The sequence below is a fragment of the Cupressus sempervirens genome, chromosome 10, assembly GCF_028749045.1.
Source record: "Cupressus sempervirens isolate cs-2001-9-10 chromosome 10, ASM2874904v1, whole genome shotgun sequence".
In the NCBI taxonomy this organism is placed as follows: Eukaryota; Viridiplantae; Streptophyta; class Pinopsida; order Cupressales; family Cupressaceae; genus Cupressus; species Cupressus sempervirens.
This window is the reverse complement of record NC_143127.1, coordinates 258047985-258071164: the sequence shown is the minus strand read 5'-3', so window position 1 is coordinate 258071164 and position 23180 is coordinate 258047985. Positions and strand designations below refer to the sequence as shown.

The 23180-nt window shown below is 35.9% G+C and overlaps 1 protein-coding gene across 1 annotated transcript in view; it reads right to left on the bottom strand.

The window, feature by feature from the left end:
- LOC149533614 (uncharacterized) overlaps positions 1-22539 on the bottom strand; it is a 68140-nt gene extending 45601 nt beyond the window's left edge. The window contains exons 1-3 of the mRNA XM_089804951.1: positions 22196-22539; positions 13847-13886; positions 13637-13696 (exon numbers count right to left, since the gene is read on the bottom strand). Coding sequence (XP_089661077.1) covers positions 13637-13696; positions 13847-13886; positions 22196-22473 — 378 coding nt within the window. The 5' untranslated portion in view covers positions 22474-22539. The remainder of the gene's footprint in view (positions 1-13636; positions 13697-13846; positions 13887-22195) is intronic.
- Positions 22540-23180: the final 641 nt, after the last annotated feature.

Genomic DNA, 23180 nt, shown 5'->3' with positions numbered 1-23180 from the left:
ATATATTTATCCTCTGTATATTTGGAAAAGAACCGTGTGTCTACTAAAGGATCTGTAGTCAAATAGAAATATGGCATGACAATTGTATCTATTTTTTACCTTGTATGCATGTCATTCTGATTTTATGCTGATCTGGTCTTAGTCTGAAAACCTAATATGGCTGATTACCTTTTTCTTGAGTCGTGTAACCTCAATCTATTTACTTGGTTTAAGAAAAACCTAAAAGGTTGTATGCTTAATTAAGGCAGAAAACTATCAATCTGAAAATTATCAGCTTATGCCATCAAAATAGATTTAGGTAACCCCAGAGGGAAGCTTTATGAGAAAATGGCCAAGTGCGTAGGTAATATGGTTGCTTAAGGGCAATGAATCCGAGGGTTGTGGAAACCTAAATAAGAGGTCTTTCTTACTCTTAACAAGTTTGGTGGTGGCATTGACCAGATGAAGAAAACTGCTTGTACCTTCTAATCTTGGCCAAGGCGGTACTATGCTACGGTTAGTAAGCATCAGTCACTAGAACTAGTAGGGAATTGTCTATCTAGGAAGCTCACCATGATAAGCGAAGATGTCTATAAGTTGGTTGGTTAATATAGTTGTGAGTTCTAAGCCAAGTCTCGGATGGAAGGAAAATTGAAGCCCATCTTCGGCTGCCTTTGGGAAGGGCCAGGCCACTTCCATGTGGAAGTTTTGCAAGTGACCATTTGTAATATACTGAATGGCACACCTCGACGGTATGACCACTTCCACCATACCAGTCAACACTTCCACCATATTGTGCACTCGCACACTTCACGCACTTTGCACATCACTCTCATGCACTCCACACACCACACGTACTCTGCATGCCACCAACACTACACAAACTCTGCATGCACTTCACACGTTGCATGCCACCCATGGAAGGATCAGGAAAGAGTTAATGAAATTTTGCAAAACATACGAGTTATGCTTGGTAAGAAAAAGGATGAAATCATTTGGTGCGCGATGAAATCGGGAGAAAAGAATACAAAATTGGGTTGTCAAATGTATGTCAAGCAGAGAGGGATCGGTTGATTGGCAAACACAATTATGCTGGGATAAAATTGTGGCTCCAAGAGCTGGAGCATTCCTATGGATAATTATGCACGGAAGGATATTAACTAGTTAAAGATTGAAGACTTTGACTTTCATGGTCCTAGCATTTGTGTGATGTGTAAAAATGTAGAGGAGAGAATGGATTATTTGCTATACAAGTGTCCTTTTGCTAATCAATGTTGGATATGGTTATCTTAGGAACTTGAAAGGTCCATGGCATGGGATAAAGATCTTAAATGCAAATTGAATGGATGATTGTTGATCTCTCGAAAATCACTTTGGGGATCTTTATGGACTATTTCTCCTTTTATGCTACTATGCCAAGTCTGGAAAGAAAGCAATCAGAGGATATTTATGGATAAAGAGACATCTACTGAGAAAGTTTGTGAGATATAAAGGAAAGGATTTCATAGATTGCAAATGATAAAGCATACACAAGGAAGATTGAATATATTAACGAATGGGACAAAAGGAAACAAATCAGATGGCTACTCACTCCTAATATAAATATCACAACAAAACTTGTTCAAAGGTGTTATGCCAAGTGGATGGCTACATCAGCTAGAAGACTAAAACTAAATGTGGATGGTGTTGCAAAAGGCAATCCAAGCGATGTCAGGTACAGTTGTACTTCAGAGATCATACAAGGGATGTGATCAAAGCACTACATGATTACATTGGAATTGAAACGAACAATATTGTTGAGATAATTGTCTTGGGAAGAGGACTTTAAAATGCGTGTAGAGAACCAACTAGAATTAACAGACATTGAATGTGATTCACAAATTGTGGTAAACTTAGTCAAGAAAGGGAGCATTGTGAACTAGAGGATCAATGTGTTAATGAATTGCTCAGAACACTACTCCATTTCACTATTTCACATGTTTACAAGTAATCAAATAAGGTTGCTGACTTCTTAGCAAACATGGGTGTCATTATCAAGGAAGGGGAATCTATTTTGGACAATGATAATTTAGTATTTACCCTTTGACCTTTTGCGGATCATCAGGGATGATATTCTCACAGGGAATTCGCAAGACAGGGCACGTTTTGGCTGAGCTCAGACAGTTTTGAGTATGGTACGCTGGTCGAAGAAATGCTTCTTAGCCAATGTTGGGTGAGGGAAGAATAGTTATCTTTTTGGTTTGCTGCTGGGTTGGTTAAGGAATTATGTTGTAATGGGAGTTGTCCCCATAAGAGACCAATTACAAAGTATTTAAAGCCATCACGACACATAGGTCGAGTCTAAGATCTAGATCATTCCCCAAAAACATGAAACGTATTACAACAAATAGGTCCAATCCCAAATCATAAGGAACAAGTTACATAAACCATGTAGAAGCTTGCAATTCCAGAATTAGGTCCTCACACAATCCAAGAACATAGAAATAAGTGCCTCTGATGATCCATGATCGAAGATTTCTATTGCATGATCAAAATCCATCAACAATCCTGAAAATTGGCAAGAACTCGCTACCCCAGAGAGAATGAACCATAACTCCAACAACATAGATCCAAATACACTGCGAACCTAGGAACAAGATCACAAATAGGTCCAAATCATTCTTTGAACTTCGCAAATGCTGATTTGAACAAATATAAACGATCGTTGAATTGATCAATGAACTGAATAATCTAGCAAACAAGAATAGAAAATTTTTTTGGTTAATGCAAGATTGCTTTGAACCCAAGATGCTCCTGCTTCAAACACTCAGAGTTATTAAGAAAGTGAATCCCTCACTTTGCACCCTGTGAAGAATAAAAAATGATCTAACTCAACTTGAGAAATCCATGACGAATCTTCAATTGGTCTATCCTTCCACTTTACCGAATAGTTCATGTATTCCCTACCTCTAGTGCTTTTACCAACTCCGTTGTCCAAGATTCGTTCTATTTCTTCTATATGTTGCTTACATATTGTTGTTGCATCTCTGATCCATCATTTGAACTCAAATTTGCTTCATGATAATCATACATATCCACAACATTGAATATAGGTGATATAACCATATCTACCAGTAGCTCAACTTCATAAGCATTTCCAAAATCAAATCTCTTTACAATCTTACAAGGTTCAAACTTCCTCATCTTCAACTTATTATAAGTACCCGTTGGAAATCTTCCCTACTTCAAATAAACTATTACTTCATCTCCCACTGAAAATCCTTATGTCTCCTAGTCCTAGCAACCTTTTCCTTTGTTTTTATTCATATTCTCCAAATGATGTTTAACCTCCTCATGTAATAATTTCATAACAATTGTGAAGTCCTCAAGTCCAACACTCCTATTCTCTTGACCAACAATTATTAATTCCTAAACTCCCTTGAGATTCATACGTGTAACAATCTCAAATGATGTCATCCCTATACTTTGATTCATTGAATTATTGTATGCAAACTCTACTTGTGCTAAAGATTAAATCCCGATTTCTAGGCTTATCTCCAACCAACATCCTCAACAAATTAGCCAAACTTCTTTTGTAATGGGCACCCTGAAAATGCCCATTAACTAAACCAATTGCTAAAAGCAATTTTAATGTCTTTGCATAGGTTTCAATCCACATAACATGAGCAAGGAGGAATTTATGCAAATTGAAGATTGAACCGCTGCTGAAATAATATTAGTTCTCAAAATGATAAAATCAAATACATAGTAATGTATTCCAAAGGCCAAACCCCAAGGGAATGACGTCTGGAATGTTACAAGAGAGGATGAACGTCCTCTAATGCCAAGACCAAATCTCTAACTCACACCTCCAAGCTTTTATCAAATGCAATTCACAATCATCCCATGCTAAACAATGAAGCTCCCACCTCTATTTATACTTTCTTTACACCCTTCTAGAAGGGAATCAAATATTAATTAATTGCAAATACTAGAAGCTTCCCCCCTTCCAATAATTAATGCACTCTCTAGAAACTCCTCCCTTGCAATACAATAATTAATTGTGCTTCTAAAAAATTAAATTGCTAAAGGCTTCCTCCTTCCCAATAATTAATACACACTCTAGAAGCTTCTCCCTTGTAATACAATAATTAATTAAATTAATTAATATAAAGTCACTTTTTAATTTTTAATTTATTTAATGACTTTATAAGAAGTTAATTTAATTTCCTCTTATGCTCCACTTAGCCTTTGGAGAACATGAAGGCTAAGAACTCCACTTAGTGCTAAAAGATGGGGACATTACAATCCGCCCTCCTTGAAATTGCTTGTCCTCAAGCAATCTAGCAACATAATGAACTCCAATCTCCGAACAGATCCCAAATGAAGTAGCATGTGACATCCCTATGGACATTAAACCAACTAGAAACCAACATCATCAGGAGCAACCACATGTCCTGCAGCCTAGCACCCAAAACTTGTGTTGATGCTGTAGAAGTCAAAATGTCACTAGAAGGAAACTTCGTAGAAGATCTATGAAACCTTTTCTTCCTTATACCCACCCACATAATATATATTTGACTGGAATCCTGATCATCACCAACATGCATTGAAAAAGATGTAGCGACAAGTGAACCATATGCACTCATGCTAACTGTATCAACAATAGGTGTAGCAGCATCAAAATATATGGACATAGGAACAACACTAACTGCTACAACAGGAAACTGAACCGAATCTGTAGTTGATGAAAACTCATAATCAACATGTGTGTCATCATTAGAACACATATCAACAACTGCATGCATATTGCTAAACTCCTCGTTGAATGGCTCAACTAACACAGAAGTGGCTGCTGATATGACAGTATCCTCGCATTCTCCTAATCCCACTATTGTTGCATCGTCATCCCTTGACAAAGCCTCATATGTGGACTCCTAACCCTACACACATGACTCAACACTAAATTGTGAATCAATAATACTAGAGCGTAAACCCACATCTATTGACTCCGCTGAAATGCCCACATCACCAACATCATAGCTGGGTGGCTCTATACATGTCTCGATCCCACCTGAGGAATCAACTACCTCCTGCACTGGAGCAACATACAAATCATCAATATTGATGTCCATCTGTCTAGCCATAAGTTGCAACATCATATCCATTCGCCTATTCTGCTCCTGTTGCATCATATCCATTCGCCTATTCTGCTCTTGTTGCATATGCTGCCCTTCCTCTAATGTACCCAGTAACTGTCTAAACATCACATCTTGCTCTGGACCAATATGCATTTTGTCAAACACTTTTCCCTCTATCTAGCTATTCCAAATTCCACAGGATGGCAGGACTTATAGCTCTGATACCACTGCAATGGGCTCTGATACCACTATAGTGTAGCTCTAATACCACTGTAATGGGCACCCTAAAAATGCCCATTACCTAAACCAATTGCTGAAAGCGATTTTAATGTCTTTGCATAGGTTTCAATCCACATAACATGAGCAAGAAGGATTTTAATGTCCTCCCAAGGTCTACTTGGTATAGGTAAAGGTCTGTACAATCCAACATTGTAACTCACTTCTTTAGCAGCTTGACAAACTCTACAACTTTGAACAAATCTTCTTACATTCCTATAGATCTGCAACTAGTAATGCCTCTCATTTAACAAGCTCGGTGTTTTGCTAACACGAAAATGTCATGCAAGTCCTCCACTATGTTTCTTCTTAATCAAGTTATCCCTCATTGATCCTCTAGCTATCCACAACTGAACTCCTTTGAACAACATATCATCTTGTATGAAGTAATCCAACCTTTTGCTTTTATCTACCACAACTGGTTACTTGCAAGCCTTTCATGGTTCTGCAAAATCAAGGTCAATCTCATACAAGTTCTTCAATTCATCAAACCCAAGTACCTCGACTCTCATCTTTGTCAACAAGTTCCTTCTACTCAATACATCAGCTACCTTATTTGATTGTCCACTCCAATGCTTCAAAACAAAAGTATAACTCTACAAGAATTCAAACTATATCATGTCTCTGATTCTACTTACTCTAACTATTCAAATAATACAATGCTTTGGAGCCAGTGTGAAGAACAAAATCTTTAGGCAATAAGTAATGTCTCTATTTCTTGAAAGCTTGAACTATAGAAGAAGGATGAATAAAGATGCAATTCTGATGAGTGTAGATCTCTTCCCTTGATGACCAACTCCATTATTAATAATGAAAGAACCTAGATCTTGAAGAGGAAATGCAACATGAAAGAAGGGTCTCCAATGAATTCCCGCTTGAACTCCTTGAACGCCAAAATCTCCAAAATCTTACTTGAGAGCCAAACTGAATGCTTGCATAATATGTAGATTGCTAGAGGATGCTAGCATGACTTGAATATGTTATGGGAAAATGAAATGAGAGAGCTTCCTTTTATAAAGATCTCAAAGTGGTATGTGGCTTGAACTTTAAACTAAGGTGAGACCAATCTTAAAGTGGCAAAATAAAATGATTGGCCATAATAAGATTTCTTGGGAGAATGAATTAAAATATTAATTGAATATTAATAAAGGAGTATTAATTTTAACTAATAAAGGTCTACCTCAATTTAGAAAATAAGAGGAGACACAAAATATTAATTTAAATACTAGATTAATAAATATATAGAAGGGGGATGAAATATTGTTTTGATAGAACCCAATTAATTATTTAAATTAATTATTAAAAGAGAAGACACAATAAATTAGTGATCTTTTCGCTTATGGCCTCCCTTTTTGTGTGATACTCATTTTATTTGGGGCACCTCTCTCTATAATCATTATAACGATGGATTTGGCAGGATTTATTCTAGTTATATTTATGTCCTTTCCATAATTGAGGTATCCTTCACCTAAGATTGAATGTCTTTTCTCCCCTTTTTGCCACCCTCCTCAAGATTATTACTCTTGTAAAGCTGACAATTATTGCATTAACTCGTTGCAAGGACTTAAATGTTTTATGATTTCTCCCCCCTTGATTTATATGCTTGTGGCTCTTCACTCAATTCTTCAAGTAGCATGGAGACCCCCAGTAAGCTCCAAAGCTTGAAAAGGCAAATGGCCTTCGATACCCACATCACTTTTCATCGCATTCACCAAATTGTCTCTATGAAGCATAGGGTTATTTGGTGGGTTGTCTTACTTAGTTTGGGTGGGCAGCTTGTAAACAGTAGAGACCATTTTAGGGATAACCCTGATATTCCTGTGATGTTTATTGCCATTTGTATACATATATTTAATAATAGGGCAATGGTAGTTAGTTTGTGTAGTGAATTGTTTATTGAGGAGATCCCGGAAGATTTGGACAAAGTCTTGATAAAAATTAGGAATGATTTTGCTATTCCTAAAGTGGATAACTATGGCTTAGTCATGCTGAGAAACTGGTCAGTCCCTACTTACCCAAACGTGTTTTCAGAGGATTTGGAAGGATTATGGGCTGATCGGGAAGCTACAAAAAGAAATATGAGATTTCTAATTATGTTCTTTGAAATTTTTGTCCTAATGGAGGATAACTGGTTGGAGACCTACTTTGAAGAGGAAGGCATTGCTGATAAAAGGGCTCCGGTTGAAGCTATAGAAGACCTGAGGGGGGCTGTTCATTTCACAGGTTGAAAGGAAACGAGCAGTGCACCCTCAATCTTTTGTTGTTGTTTTTTCGTATATATGTAATCAAATAGTTAATGGTCTATGTAAATACCATAAGGTTTTGGTCTAAGTTTTTTTGATAGTAAAATCGTATATCCTCATCCTAGTTTCATTAAACATAAGACTTCTCTAAACAAGACAATTGCTAAGACATCCTAGTAATCAACATTGTTCTAATTTACGTATTATATGCTTTATGATTCATTGGCTTTATGATTCATTGGCTTGGGTTATCTAACTCTAAGATTTCTATAAGAATTTGGTATAGCTCTAATACCATGTAAGAATTTGCCTAAGGCAATAATTCAACGCCAAGATCAAGAAGCTCATTAGATAGCACAAGAGAGACAAATGATGATCAAATGAGAATGGATATCAGATAACTAGATGAATACAACATAGAAGTGCCTTGTATATAAAGGCAACTGATATGACTAGGAGTCAACAAAAAGATAAGCATAACAACTAAGCACATGTCCACCAAGAGTGTATTATCCTCCATTGTGAATGAATGTACGTGCAGCAATGAGAGGATAAGAATGCAAAAGTGTATCTCATAAAGAGATGTAGTATACAACATGTGCTCAATTAGAGTGCAAACTACTGTATTGTCAACATGAAATATGCAAACTCCTAGGTGTCTACATGACAACTAATAAGAAAATGCATTAACCTAAGTAAACTTAAGTAAAGTGTAAATAGTAAATACTTATTTATACCAACACACCCCTTAAGTGCAACTTAGGGGAATGCACTTAAGCTCACAAAAGCTAGATGAAAATGCATGATGGGTCCCGGCTACCAGGCCATGTTAGGTACCCATGTACAAAATACAAGTGCAAAAGATATGCAATGCAATCTTTTATAAAGCAGAGAAAGAGATAAAACTCACATGGGAAAAACCCTCCCCCAAAAAGAGAGAAGAAAAATAAAGTAAGATGCATGTATGGATGCAGTAATCAAGACCCCCCCATTATGACATATATCATGCATATACAATAGAGAATCCCTCCATAAGAGGAAATAAGGAGAAATGAAATCCCCCCACAGTGAATGATCTCCTACAAGAATGATGAGTGCTTAAAGACAAGAGAATCCAATGCCTACAAACAACATTTCTCCCTTTAGGAAGAAGATACACCAAATACAAATGCAAGAAGGCTTCCCATTGTGGACAGGCAGATGGAAGGGGAATCCATATGAAGTATGTTGTCTCTAAAGTCTGAAGATGTGTCACCATGACCTTGAATACTGAAGATGTCACGAACCAATCAAGATCAAGTCCAATAGAAGAAGATGATAGACAAAGAACAAATGGCAACTGCTCTATATAGGAATGTGGATCAAACTCCAAAGACCAAGATGCCTCCTCCAAAGACCAAGATGCCTCCTCAATAAAAGTAGGAAGAGAAACAAAGAAGTCCCCCCTCAATGTAGAATCCACACCCATGAAATATGCTCCTAGATCAATATAGAAGCTGCACCATGAAAACTGAATGATATTTCTCCCTTGAGGAAGAAATGGTGGCATAGGTATACAAAAGAATCCTCCGCTAGGAAGAACTCTTAGAATGTAATTTGTCTCAGGATACTACATAGGAATCTGCAACACATGAGTATGATCAGCCATGCAATCTGACATCTCAAGTTAAGTTTGAGATTCATGTAAAGCAATGTCCAAAGACTCAAATATCTTCTCTAAAGTGAAAGGGACCTCCTACAAATGTTGTAAGAAAGTATCCACAATCATGTCAAACTCAAAAGAAAGATCAAGTGGAGAATCATGAGGGTTAGAGTGTTCCCTCACAACAACTGAAGAAGGATCGTCCTCAATAAAGAGAAGATGTATATCATCAATAGTGTCTCTTATATTCTCAATGCAGGACTCCACAAACAAACCTGTAATGTCTGTCAAGACGTCATCCCAAGGTGTAATGGACACCCCTGGATGTCCCATAAAAACTAAACCAAATTGCTGAAAGGAATTATGTCAAACAGTTTGCATTCAACTTCTTATTTCTCCGTTTAATGTTTTAAACCCCTTATAATTCCGGAAATCAAACATTTATTGTTTGTTGTGTTTCGTGCATGGAATTGGTATCATACAACATAAACAAGAAAGCAACTACAATGATATGCAAAGTGGAAATGAACTGCTGCTAACAAAATGTTATTTTCAGAATTCATAAAATCAAATACATAGCAGATTTATCAACTCACTAATTACTTCAGCAATATTGTCATAATACTCCAGCCCATGCTTACGAACTTGCTGCTACAATACTTTGTCCTCCAATCAGTCCACTACCTTCATAATACCATTCCCTCCAAGCGGCATAAGCGTCGGACAAGTAGTGAAGAAGATATGAGCAAAATATCAAATCTGCCTGTAGCCGGAAATGCAACTAAACTGCCTGATAATGAAGCCAATAAGAAAGAATTCCAAAGGCCAAACCCCAAGGGAATGACGTCTAGAATGTTACAAGAGAGGATAGACGTCCTCAAATGCCAAAAACAAAGCTGCAACTCACACACCAATTTCTTCTCATATTCAACCTGTCTAATGAAGCCACAAATGCTTCCTTTTATTCTATTCCCACGGGTCCCCTCAACTCTTATGGGCAATGTGGGATAAAAGATGTGTAATATAAAACATATATTAAAATACCCCTTATGTCTCCCTTGGGTACACATCACCATAAAATAAATATTAAAGTAACACTTTAATATTTTACAATTAAATTAGACGTTACTTTAATAAAACTTCAGGCATTAAAATGTATTAGCAATCGGACTCCGAATAATGCGAGTGATAGCTCATCGGAAAGCTCTCACCGAGGAGTATCGAATCCAATCACCAAAATTGACCTGCACTGTGTCCTGCCGACTTACTAAAAATAGTAAGTATGCCTGAAACTAAGTAAATCAACTTCGTTTTGGCCCAAACTGGAAATGACTAGGCCAAAACACTCCAAGATCCCATTAAACCCTTCGTTAGCCCTCAGGACCATGTAGAACAAGGCTAACGCGCACACACTTGGTCAACTGCTAAAATGGGGACATTACACAAGGAACTGAGTCTGGAAGATAATGAATATCTTGCTGCATTGAATCATGTGAATCCACGACTATGTGAAGACAAGCATCATCAAGAGCAACAGTAGATGCAATATCAATAAGAGAATTAGTAGCTACAATTGAAGGTAAAAGATCTTTTGGGAATGGAGGAACATGTGGATCTCCATATATCTCCCAAAGATAGATCCAAATATCATAAAAATCAGTTGACTTCATGTCATCAAGTGAATCCATAACCTCCATATCCATATGTAGAAAGAGTGCACGACAAATGATTTGTAACAATGTCACCATTGTATAAAAGTCCTTTCACATATGGCAACGCATTATGCTCACTAAGATAAGTGAGAACTAATTCATTCCGTTGCTTATAGTTTTGTGTTGTCAAGATAATTAAATCTTCCTCATCCATGATGTACTAATCAATGCAACCCCCCCAAAATAGACTTTTGGCACTTTATACTATGTGTGTGTACAATTGCCACTTGTCAAAATGAACCAAAGTGGACTTCTAATTTGATGGTTACAACAGCAAATATGAAGTTATATATGACTCAACAAGATAAGACCCAAGACCTCTCAAGGATCTAATTAATTACAAGTGCCAAAATAGGCCAAAAATAACCAAATGTTGAAAGTACTATGTCCACTCAAAATTACTCCAAACTGATACCAGATCTAGAAAGTAGACAAAAATTATGCACTTTCAAAAAAAAATAGCACCTGAATATGTGTCCATATGAGCCCGAACGAAGCCTGTGAAGTTGTAAAAATCGGGATTGGCAATTTTCAAAAAAATTCAAGAACAGAGATCACAAACAACCTGCACCAATGTGTAGATCATGAAATTCTAGCCCAAAAAAAAAAAAAATTACTTGAAAAAAGGAGTTCGTATGATGGAGATATCACTGTTTGAAAATCACCTTTGTAATTATTTTTCCTGAATCACCGCCATCGCACCTCCAAAAATAAAATGACTCTAGATTTCACCTCAGATGTCTGATTTTGATGAAACAAAAGTTGATTTGGAGGTTTTTTGACCTTCTGAATGTGATACCAATATCTGATTTGCACCAGCAAGCTCCAATCTTGACCTACAAAAAAAAAATCTCCAATGGCTATGCAATGAAACTCCTATGGCTCTAATACCATGTAAGAATTTGGTATAGCTTTGATACCATCTAAGAATTTGTCTAAAGCAATAATTCAACACCAAGATCAAAAAGCTCAGTAGATAGCACAAAAGAGACAAATGATGATCAAATGAGAATCGATATCAAATGATTGGATATCAGATAATTGGATGAATACAACATAGAAGTGTCTTGTATATAAAGGCAACTAATATGACTAGGAGTCAGCAAAGAGATAAGCATAACAACTAAGCACATGTCCACCAAGAGTGGATTATCCTCCATTGTGCATGAATGTACGTGCAACAATGAGAGGATAAGAATGCAAAGGTGTATCTCATAAAGAGATGTAGTAGACAACATGTGCTCAATTGGAGTGCATGCTCAATTGGAGTGCAAACTACTGTGTTGTCAACATGACATATGCAAACTCCTAGGTGTCTACATGACAACTAATATGAAAATGCATTAACCTAAGTAGACTTAAGTAAAGTGTAAATAGTAAATACTTATTTACACCAACAATTTTAAATTCTAAAAGTTTTAAGGTGTTTAATCTTGTTGAGCTATTCTCAGCCTAGGTCATGGCACAGAGAAGGATTTCATCTTTATTTATTTATTTGGTTTATTAGAGGCTTATGAGCATTTGTCAAAGAACTGTGGAATGGCTCCAGCAAATGTCGATGAACCTAAATTAAATTAAATGGTGATTTGGTGTTGCTGGAAGTTTATTACCATTGTCTCAACACTGTCAAGTGTTCTCATTTTTGGGATGGATAAGTGTAAAGCCATGTTATCAGTGGTAAAATATGCTAATAATTCCTGTTATAATTTCATTGCAGAAAACATACAAGATATTGGTTTGAAATTTTAGATAATTTCTGCCTTCTGTTATATGGGTAATTTAAGCTTATTTGATTTTAAGATATAAGGTTTTGATACCTAGTCTTATGTAGATTTTCTCGGCTTGGGCTGTTGAAAAAAGCTAGCCAGAGCTTTTTTTATCATAGCTCTTTCAATTATTTGGGGAATCCAATACATATTAATTAATTTGATTTATTATATATTCAAAAGCATTTGCAGGTCACTTTTGATGAAGGCTTCTACGAAGTTGTGAACCTCTAATAAATTGTTAATAATTAAAAGTGAATTCATTCATGGTATAATGAGTTATTGGATAAAATGACGTCATTTAAAATTCATGTGAAGTTTAAAATAGCAAAAGTACATATTGTAGTCACCAAAGCTTTTCAAAATGCAGCTATCCCAACCAATCCATTCGATCTCTAACCATTTCCTATTCCTCAGAAAGCATATCATAGAATCCATCTGTACAATTCTTCAACAAATGCTGCAGAGATCACAAATTTTCATGCCCACCTCCATATAACAAAACAGTCAATTCAAATTGGATTATTACTAAAACAGGAATTGTATCTTGCTAGTAAAACTCTCCCTTGAACTTCACATAAATGGGCATAGCACTGTATCCCAATGCACAATTTAAGTTTGCCAAGGCAAAGTAATAACAAAAAATATCACAAGAAAAGATTACTAAGGCCTGATAATCTCATTTAATCAGACAATAACTCTCCATCTTGTGATCCAATTTGATATGTATAACTATCATAAAACTTGAAAGCAGCTATTCTCTGCTAAGCAATTCATTGCAAAACTGTTTATACTTGATTAATTATTTGTCTTGCAGTAAAAAAAAATCATAATCTCAAGACCAGAAAAATAAATAGATTTTAAAAGAATAATGTACATGGAGAACATATGCATATACCAGATCAAGTTCAGCAGCTGTTGCCTTCTCAACGGCTTCATCTACGCTCACTATGCCTACCTATTTAAAAAACAAAAATCACCTTTTTCAAGCATAGTTTTACTATTCAAACATACTGATTAACATGTATGAACATATTTCTAGTTTCAAAATCAAAGCTTATGATTTGCAAACAAGAAAATTTAAAAAATCAATTACAAAAAATATTACCATATTCTGTTCCCTGTCTATAAGCCTCACAGATGGTGACCTGTTGACATTGAAATCATAAGGTCAGGTTTAGGTTCATGATCGATTGAGGAATATTTTTGAGCAAAATCATTGGCTATATTTGGTTTCTGCAAGTTGCTTGATAAAATTGATAAATTATATTTCTGTGGACAACTAGTGCATTCCCTGAAAGAAAAAGAAATATAGTTCATGTGTTATCAAACAGAAAGGTGTGAAATGATTTTAAGTTTGTATTCTTTTAAAACATAAATTATATATGCCTATCCATAATATATTAAACGGAAAGGTGTGAAATGATTTTAAGTTTGTCTACTTTTAAATATATTATCATACACTGAATGATGAAGATAAGCAAAAGATTGAAGATGCTTTGATTGACACGATGTCAAAATTCAAGAATACACCTACTAAGATTGGCAACATGATATTAGAAGAATTGTGCAGTATGCCTTAATTACTGAAAAACAGATCAGATAGAGAGTCCTAGTAATTGTTATGCCAGAATTGCATATCACAAAAAATGGTGATGCAACGAAAAGACACAAAGCAAAGATTCATACCAAACCAGAAGGCATTGAAAATATTGGCAGGCAGATTGAGAGTTGTTGATGTAGACAAGCAAAGGATATGGAAACAGATTTACAGCATCAAAGACCCAGAGGAGAATATACAGGTTGATGATACTGAGCCAGAACAACAAACAGAACTTGATAACAAAGAGGATGAATTTGCAAATGCTACAATTCAACATACTGTTGATGATGTGCATGGTAAAAGACATAACTGACAAAGATGAAAATGTAACTATTGAAGATCTCACAGGTGAAGACCTAGCTGATGAAGTAAAGAAAGATCAAAATGTGATGGCTAACACCGAACATAACATTTAAGTTCAGCCACTTAGGGAGTAGGCTCATGCACATATACCAGGCTATGCACCTGTAATTCAGCAAATTAAGGAGTACAAGAAGTTTGAGACACAAAATGAATCACAAAGTATAAATACTAATCCTGTTGATTCTTTCAATTCATTATCACTATTGTTCCAATGCATACAGATGCAACTCAAACCGAGCAACAAGAGAAAACTACTCAAAAAGGAGATAAGAATACTGAGCAAAAATCTGGAGATGCAAACGATGATACCACACAGACAGGAGGAGATGCTAAGGATAATAAAGCAGATGATTTTGCTGGCAATAGGCCATAGGCCCAGGGACCTCCGAGTGAGGGAATGATAGGGCAAGGGCAAGGAGCTCAGCCTGAGCAAAGTTCACTCAGTGAACACGATAAGAATACACAGAAACAATCAGAGGATAAGCCTCATGTGCCACAAATACAAACAGTATTACAGATTACACCTGATCAAGGAGATAAGAAAGATGAGAAAAAGAATGATGATGAACTTAAACAAACAGATCAAGAGCAGAAGGCTCCATTGCCACCAAAGCCTTCCCTGGGCACTAGCACAGTCACCTCAAACGGTAAGAAGATCAAGAAGAAAAATACAACATCAGTAAGGTCCAATCCTGCCACACTTGATGAGGATATTTTCATACCTAATGGGGACCCTAAGACTTTAGATCCAAATGCCTTAGCTGAATATGGAGAGATGTGTAGTAGAAAGGCAGAGCAAGATTGGTTAAGGAAGGAGCTCAAGCAAAAACAAGTCTTACTTGATATCAAAAATAACTTGTTAGATGTTGTTCCCAGTGTTACACTTGATGAGAAGGCCCCCATTATGGAACAACTTGTATAGTTAGTTGACAAAGTGAATGAGCTTGATGTAGATGCACAGGCAAAACTGATGGAAAGATCAGAAAAGAAGTTTGAAAATGAAGTATTGGAGAAGGCTGCTCAAACCATAGCAATACAGCAAGTGGAACTTTCCACTTTGGTTACCGACCAAAATGTTCTTTCATTATTCAAGAAATTGTGTCACATACCTCATCTCACTCAGAATATCAAAGAAAAATTGCAGAAAGTTGGAGAGGATATGAAGTCCAGTGCAGATGCACTAAATGTAGACCCAGGTACATATATGGCTCATTACTCCCGAGTAAGATTCTTCACAGGGATTCAACATGAAATATTACATGAAGAAGCCAAGACAAGGGCTGAGATTAATGAGATGCAAGCCTTATTGCTACCTCATCTTGAGGTTATGCAACGACATATCAAAAAAGCCAAGGAATTGATTGTTGCACCTGGATTATCCATTGCAGATTACATGATAGATCTCTCTGCAAAGTTAAAAGTGGAGAAGCAGACACTGAAAATATTGAAGACCAATTGGGACGCGACTATGACAGTTATGACGAAGAATCATCAAAAATTTCTTGATCAGTTGGGAGTTTGTCTTAGATAGACATTTCACATTTTTGTATTTTTGGCATAGGTGTCAAAAAGGGGGAATGTGTATGTAATGTTGGTGTGTATATAAAGAGGCAGTGCATATGTATATAATTTATGGATAAGGGGAGTATAGTATATGTTATGAGTCTATGGTATGAATGGAGATATATTTATAAGTTCTGTACAAAAAGTGTTTTGAAAAAGACTTCGAAAACAACATGTTATACCCAGTATCAAGACATGATGTGAAGGGAGTATGTGCTCAGGAGGAGTAAAAATATTTTTCACCAAGTAAGTTTTTGAGCTATCATGCATCAAGTTTTTTTGCCACTAATGTCAAAGGGGGAGAATGTTACTCCTAGACATATTCATGTTGTCATTAGTGCAAAAAGTTAGTTGATGAGAACAGAAAGTATTGGTCGGTGAACATTGTTACCGAGCCAAGATAAGACAGAAGTATAAGTATAATATGACCAAGCTCTACATTAATTGAGCAAGATGAATATGCACCAAGTACAGACTTTACCAAGCTAGTCAAAGATTAACCAAGTCAGAAAGACACCGAGCGTTGGCAAATCTACTAAGCATGAACAGAGTATTCCCCAAGCTGCACAGGGAACACCTAAAAGTTTGAAATGGTACTGATTACTATGTATTTTGATTCTACCGAGCAAGAAACTATGTTTGCACAAATCGACGAAAGTATTTAACAAAATTTATTGGGAAAAGTAATATGATTGTTTATGATTCCAAGGCAGAATGAGGACCAATGAAATACAATAAGGCCAACATGATTGTAAGGTTGATTCTAGATCATTGATTTAGATCAAGAGCAAATTCCAGAAAACTCCTAAACCCTAATTAGGTCAAGGATGGCAAGAGGCAAAAGATTCCTATTTAAGGACCTAAAAAGAACAGTTTGAAGTTGTTAGAGTTGTTACAAAAGTTGCTATTATTAAGGTATGAGAGGGATTTTTGCATCCTTATAAATTTGCATGTGAGGTGTATATGTTGCTCAACTAATGGTTGACACCTCATAACTTATCTGATGGTGACATGGACCATAGCCCACACAATTCAAAGCTTTGCCTTAAAGAGTTTACCATAAATATAAAAATCGAAACTCCCATGTTGTACACCTCGTTGTTAATCTCGGAATTTGGATGTTATTACCTTTATTGTCATCTTGAGTTGAAAAGGACACTTAAATTTATTTGTAATAATAAATGTAAATGACATGTGGCATTCATATGCATTGAGGCATGAATATTCGAAGAGTCATGATTAATTATAGGAGTTATGAGAATCTCAATAGACCTTCGGTTATAATGTGAAGAGTCTCTCCTATTGTTATATATTCACTTCAAGCAAAGGATATTGTACACTTGAACATTTCATTATCAATAAAGATATTTTTTTGGTGTGGCTGGGTTTTTCCCTTCAATCTCAAAGGGTTTTCCCAGGATATTTCTGGTGTTTGTTGTTTCAGTTTTGGACTTCTCTTTTGATGTTGATCATCACTGATTTCTGGGCTCTAGTTTTAACATGGTATCAGAGCAAGGTTGTTCAGTGCCTTCCATCTAATCTATCATGGGCAGATATGTGTAAATGATGCTCAGATTGATTATCAATTAGGAAGTTTTCCTTGATCTCTGTCTCTAATAATTATGCAGTCTCTTATTAAAATTTCAATATCCGGCATCTGTGTTTTTGTTCTATATTGATATCATAAGGTGTAATGTTAAATCTTTTCATGCTTCTGTACAAGCTGGGTATAATGGAAATCCTCGCGAAATCTTCAGATTATATCATTACTGTCATTTTTATTCTTGTTTAGGAAGCATATTTTTGAATCTGTAAGATCTACCTATCATTTGCCTTGGATGCTTCAGGCAACTAGTTCTTATAGTGGGCATGATTTTAAAGCTGAGGCATATGGAGTTTGCAATTGAAGTTAATCTGGCCATTAGTTTTGCTAGAAGACAGCAGATCAGGAGTGGCTTTTAAGACTGAAGATTGTCGAAGATCAGAACAGCATGGAGATCATTCTGGAGTGGACATGGCTACTGCAATTAACTGTGATATTGTTGTTTCGTCTCCTGTCTCGAGATAGTTATCGCGGCCAAAGAGTTTATTGAGAACCATTCCAAGAATCATCTCAAGAATCTGAAGGATCGTAGAAAAAGGCGTAGGGCACTGGAACGCAAGTTACAAGAAGCACAAGTTTCAGAAGAAGAACAAGTGGAAATGTTAAAGAATCTGGAACGTAAAGAAACTGAATATATAAGGCTGCAAAGACATAAAGTAGGTGTCGAGGACTTTGAGCCACTAACTATATTTGGCAGAGGAGCATTTGGAGAGGTGAGGCTCTGTCATGCTAAGTCATCTATACAAATCTATGCAATTATAAAACTCAATAAGTCAGAAATGTGTAGTCCTGGGCAGAAGCTCAAATCCTCACGACACATTTCATGTGATTCGAGCTTCCAGGATTTGGAATCTGGGTGGCCATTAAGTTTCAAAACATTGGTTTCAATTATTAGCGCCTCGTGGCAGCTCTAGTGATCAAGTAACGGTCAATATGATCTCTCTATCATCACCAGAGTAGAGGTGTTACACTAGAAGCCCGTCGGTGGTCAAGTATCAAAGAAATATGGCATTCTAACCAGATTAGATGCGATCATATTTTAGTCAGATAAGTATTCTTTTGACTTTTATTTTTGTAGGTTGAAGGATATGTGTTCTTTTATTGTATCCGACACTCCTGCTATTTTCAATTTATTAAAACCGTTTTTTATTGGAAAAAGAGTAAATCTATAGTGGTAGAGCATTATATGCAGATGGGAACACTGTTAGGATTTTTTCAATGATATTCAGAAGAAGTTTATTTAGCTTACAATGGAGGATTTGAATTTATCATTAAATAACAGCAGGCAACAAATTGAAGGGAGATGTGAAGAATACCTGTGAGTTCTGGGATTTCACGAAATCTGGACGGATAAAGGAGCATGCAAAGTTGGAATACTGGGCAGTGGCATAAATGATCAACAGAAAAGAGACAAAAATGATCTAAAGCAAAAGGCGTCAGGATTCTCTGTGCATGTGCACAGCATAAGTTGGATCACTCTCTTGGTGAGTTCGTTCATTTAAGCATAACTATAGTTTCATTTCATTCCTTTGCATGATGTGCTTGCCTATGCAAAATTTATGTTTGGTAATCTTTGCTATCATGTGACTATTCTATTTCGAAAACTGTGGTTGGTTGATACTATGATAAGGGCTTGATGGAAATTTTTGGAATATCAGATAAATGTATCATATCTCTGCATTCCTGAATTTTCCAGTAATGATCTAGCATCATCTTTTGCTAAAGACTGTGATTTAATTATAAATATTACTGTATTCAAACTTTCTTTATGAGTTATCTATTTTCTGGATATAGTAAGATGATTCTGCAGGCAGCATGATTCATTTTCAAAAATCCCTCTCTCTGTATCGAACTCTACAAAAACTCTGGTCTGGATACAGGTTGCAGAGATAAGTATTGCATGAAATTGTTGATCGAGAAAGGTAATAGGTTGCATTAACTAAGAGGGAGATGTTAAGCTTCATAGGGAGATTTTAGCTTCAAAGGGAGGCTTTATAATTAAGCGGGAGTGTTTATGGAATCCCCTTCTTTCTCATATATGCTTATGATGCTTGTTTTATTTATAAAGTTTGAGACTTAAATGGATTCAGGTCTTAGTTTGTTATTGTCTATTTTATTCTTGTGTGAATAAATGAGATTGTACGATCAGCTATGATAACTCTTTCACTATGCGATAGTGAACATCATGTTGAGAGAGTTCATGATGTCATCACGTTGAGAGATTTCGTGATGGAAGTTGGATGTCATGTTGAAAGATTCCATGACAGTTCACGTTGAGAAAGTCCGTAAATAAAGGCTTAGTTGTGAGTCTTACAAATCTTTTCATGTTGAGTGATTCCATAAATATGAGTATTTGTTACAGGTTTTCATGTCGAGTGACTCCATGAATATGAGTATTTGTTACAGGTCTTCATGTTGAGTGATTCCATAATTGAGAAATTTGTTACAGGTTTTCATGCTGAATAACTCCATGAGTTATTTTTTGAATTCAAATGATCAGAATTTATCATTGACATTTTTGGTTGCAGCTTTGTGTGACTGTTCAGCTAAAGATCTCTCTCTTGCTAAGAGGGAGTGTTAAAGTTTGTAGCTGCGATAGAGATCTTTATCTCTCGGAATCTGGATGTTGTTACCGTTATTGTCATCTTGAGTTGAAAAGGACACTTAAGTTTAATTTGTAATAATAAATGTAAATGACATGGTCCTTCACATGCATTGAGGCATGAATATTCAAAGAGTAATGATTAATTATAAAAGTTATGAGAATCTCAAGAGACCTTCGGTTATAATGTGAAGAGTCTCTCCTATTGTTATATATTCGCTTCAAGCAAAGGATATTGTACACTTGAACATTTCATTATCAATAAAGATATTTTTGTGTTGTGTGGCTGGGTTTTCCCCTTCAGTTTCGAAGGGTTTTCCCAGGATATTTCTGGTGTTTGTTGTTTCAGTTTCAGACTTTTCTTTTGATGTTGATCATCACTAATTTCTGGGCTCTAGTTTTAACACTCGTTTGGTGTTTTGGTGTGCTGAACCATGTTCTTCATTTATTTTTTACTATTTGCATTCTGTATTTCCTCATATATAATCCAGGTTGATATTTGAATAGATATATGAAATGAACACGAGGATTATATATGAGGGAATACAGAATGCAAATAGTATAAAATATATGAAGAACATGGTTCAGCACACCAAAACACCAAACGGGGTGTACAGCATGGGAGTTCCGATTTTTATATTTATGGAAAACTCTTTAAGGCAAAGCTTTAAATTGTGTGGTCTATGTTCCATGCTGCCATGAGATATGTTATGAGGTATCAACCGAGTATAGGTTACATCCATTAGTTGAGCAACATATAGAATGGGTTGTGTCCCTACAACTCACATGAAAATTTATAAGGATGCAAAAATCATTTCAGTTCAAAAACAAAAAGTTAATCTCATGTAGGCGAATTCTGGGGAGGAAGCTATTATTACAACTAAAGATGCTGTACTAAAGAAGGCCCATTAATTCTTTCCAATTGTTCCCGTGAAAAGCTTGGAAATTAAAACAGAACAAGACATAATCTTCTGCGTGAAATGTATAACAGCCACGTTTTTAGAAGTTTGAAGCACCCAGAGAGAGTTTTATGTAGCTTTACTGGCAAATAGCAACTAACGTGTGAGGGGTTTATCCTCATCTGTTGATTTTTAAACCAGAACCCTAACAAATTGTCCATAAATAATCAGAGCTTGTTTTCCATCACAGCAGATGACAAAAAGCTTCACAAATATCAGTAAGCGTTGGTGAGGAAGAGCCAGAAATTAGTTGCGCCCCCTTAAAACTACGCAGCTTTATCGCCAAATGGCAGGCAGCATGGTCTGATTTTTTCTCATATATTAAAATTTTAATCCAGAATCCCAAATCAAGTAAAACGAAGTAAAAACATTTTTTTATTGGGAATATTTGGCTGTAAAAGCTCCATAATTTTTTCAACTGCGCCTGGTGAGAAATTTCAGTTGAAGCTACTGGGTCGAATACGGCATATTTTGGTAAATCTAACTAATATATGTGCATTTACTATATAGACTTAGGGAATGTAATATATCTATGCCCATTTTAAGTGCAAGATTTGGCGAACAATATTTCAAAGTTTTGTCAATTTACAAATCTAGTTTTCGGTAATCTTGTGAAAAATTAAGCCCAAGTGACCTGCCAGGCTATATACATTTTGTCTTTTAAGAGCAACCCTCCATTACTGAAGCGTATTTTAGTGAAACGAACAAAAAACTGCTAACAGATTGAGGATAAGATATGGAGTAAGGCTGAGAAAGAATATTACTCGAGGCTGTTGATATCAAGGGCAGGGTCAGGCCGGCTAATACGTTGTAGAAACTCATCAAACTGTTTCCCTGCCCCTCGGAAAGCCCTTGCATACACCACTAATCCACCCTTACCACGCCAATCGCGACTTTGAGTTCTGTTCCGTTGAGAATTCCTGCCCACGCGCAATTGGACTCCTGAGAGTGCCGATGATAATGAAGCTGAGGCAACTGTTTGTTTTGTGGTTCCGCTCTGTGAAATGAGTGCATGGAAAGGCCTGGCTGCGAGCCCACTCATGTCTTCCGATGAATTTTGCGCTAATGTGTTCAGATTGGTGTGAGATTGAAACACAAATTTCAGAGTGAAGATTTTGAGTTTTTCAGGTCAGAAGAACTTAGGATCTTATCTTTTCCGTCATAAAACCGATTGGTCACACGTCAACCTTCGGTTTCTTCTACTGAATTCTATTTTAGACTTATGATTAAATTAGAATATGTTTGCATAAATGTTTTTCTTGTATTGATTAATTGGCAATAATATTTCAATATTTTAGGTTAGCGGTCCCGGTTGATGGAAGGTTGCAAACCAACGATGTTACTCCATTGTAATCCATATCCCCAAACTTCAGAAAGAATTTTCTATATTTTATTTGATGAATTCATTATTTTAATTTTTAAATATAATGCAAATAATTAAATTAAAATATGAAATTAAAAAAACAATTCCATTGTCACTTAAATATAAAGAATTCTAGAATTTATTTAATTTTTAAGTAAGTAGAAATAAAAAAGAATTAATATTTTTTTTAGCATTTTTTATGGTAAAAAAATTAAGATGGTTCTTTTTTTCATTAATTTAATTGGAAATATGCATATATGGACATTTTTCTTTATGTCTTTTCACTGTCATGTTTGAAGAAAAGGTGTTCTCAAATAACTCATCACTCAAGATTTTGAAATATGTGATGAAGTCCATGTTGAACAAGAAGATGCTCATTTATTTAA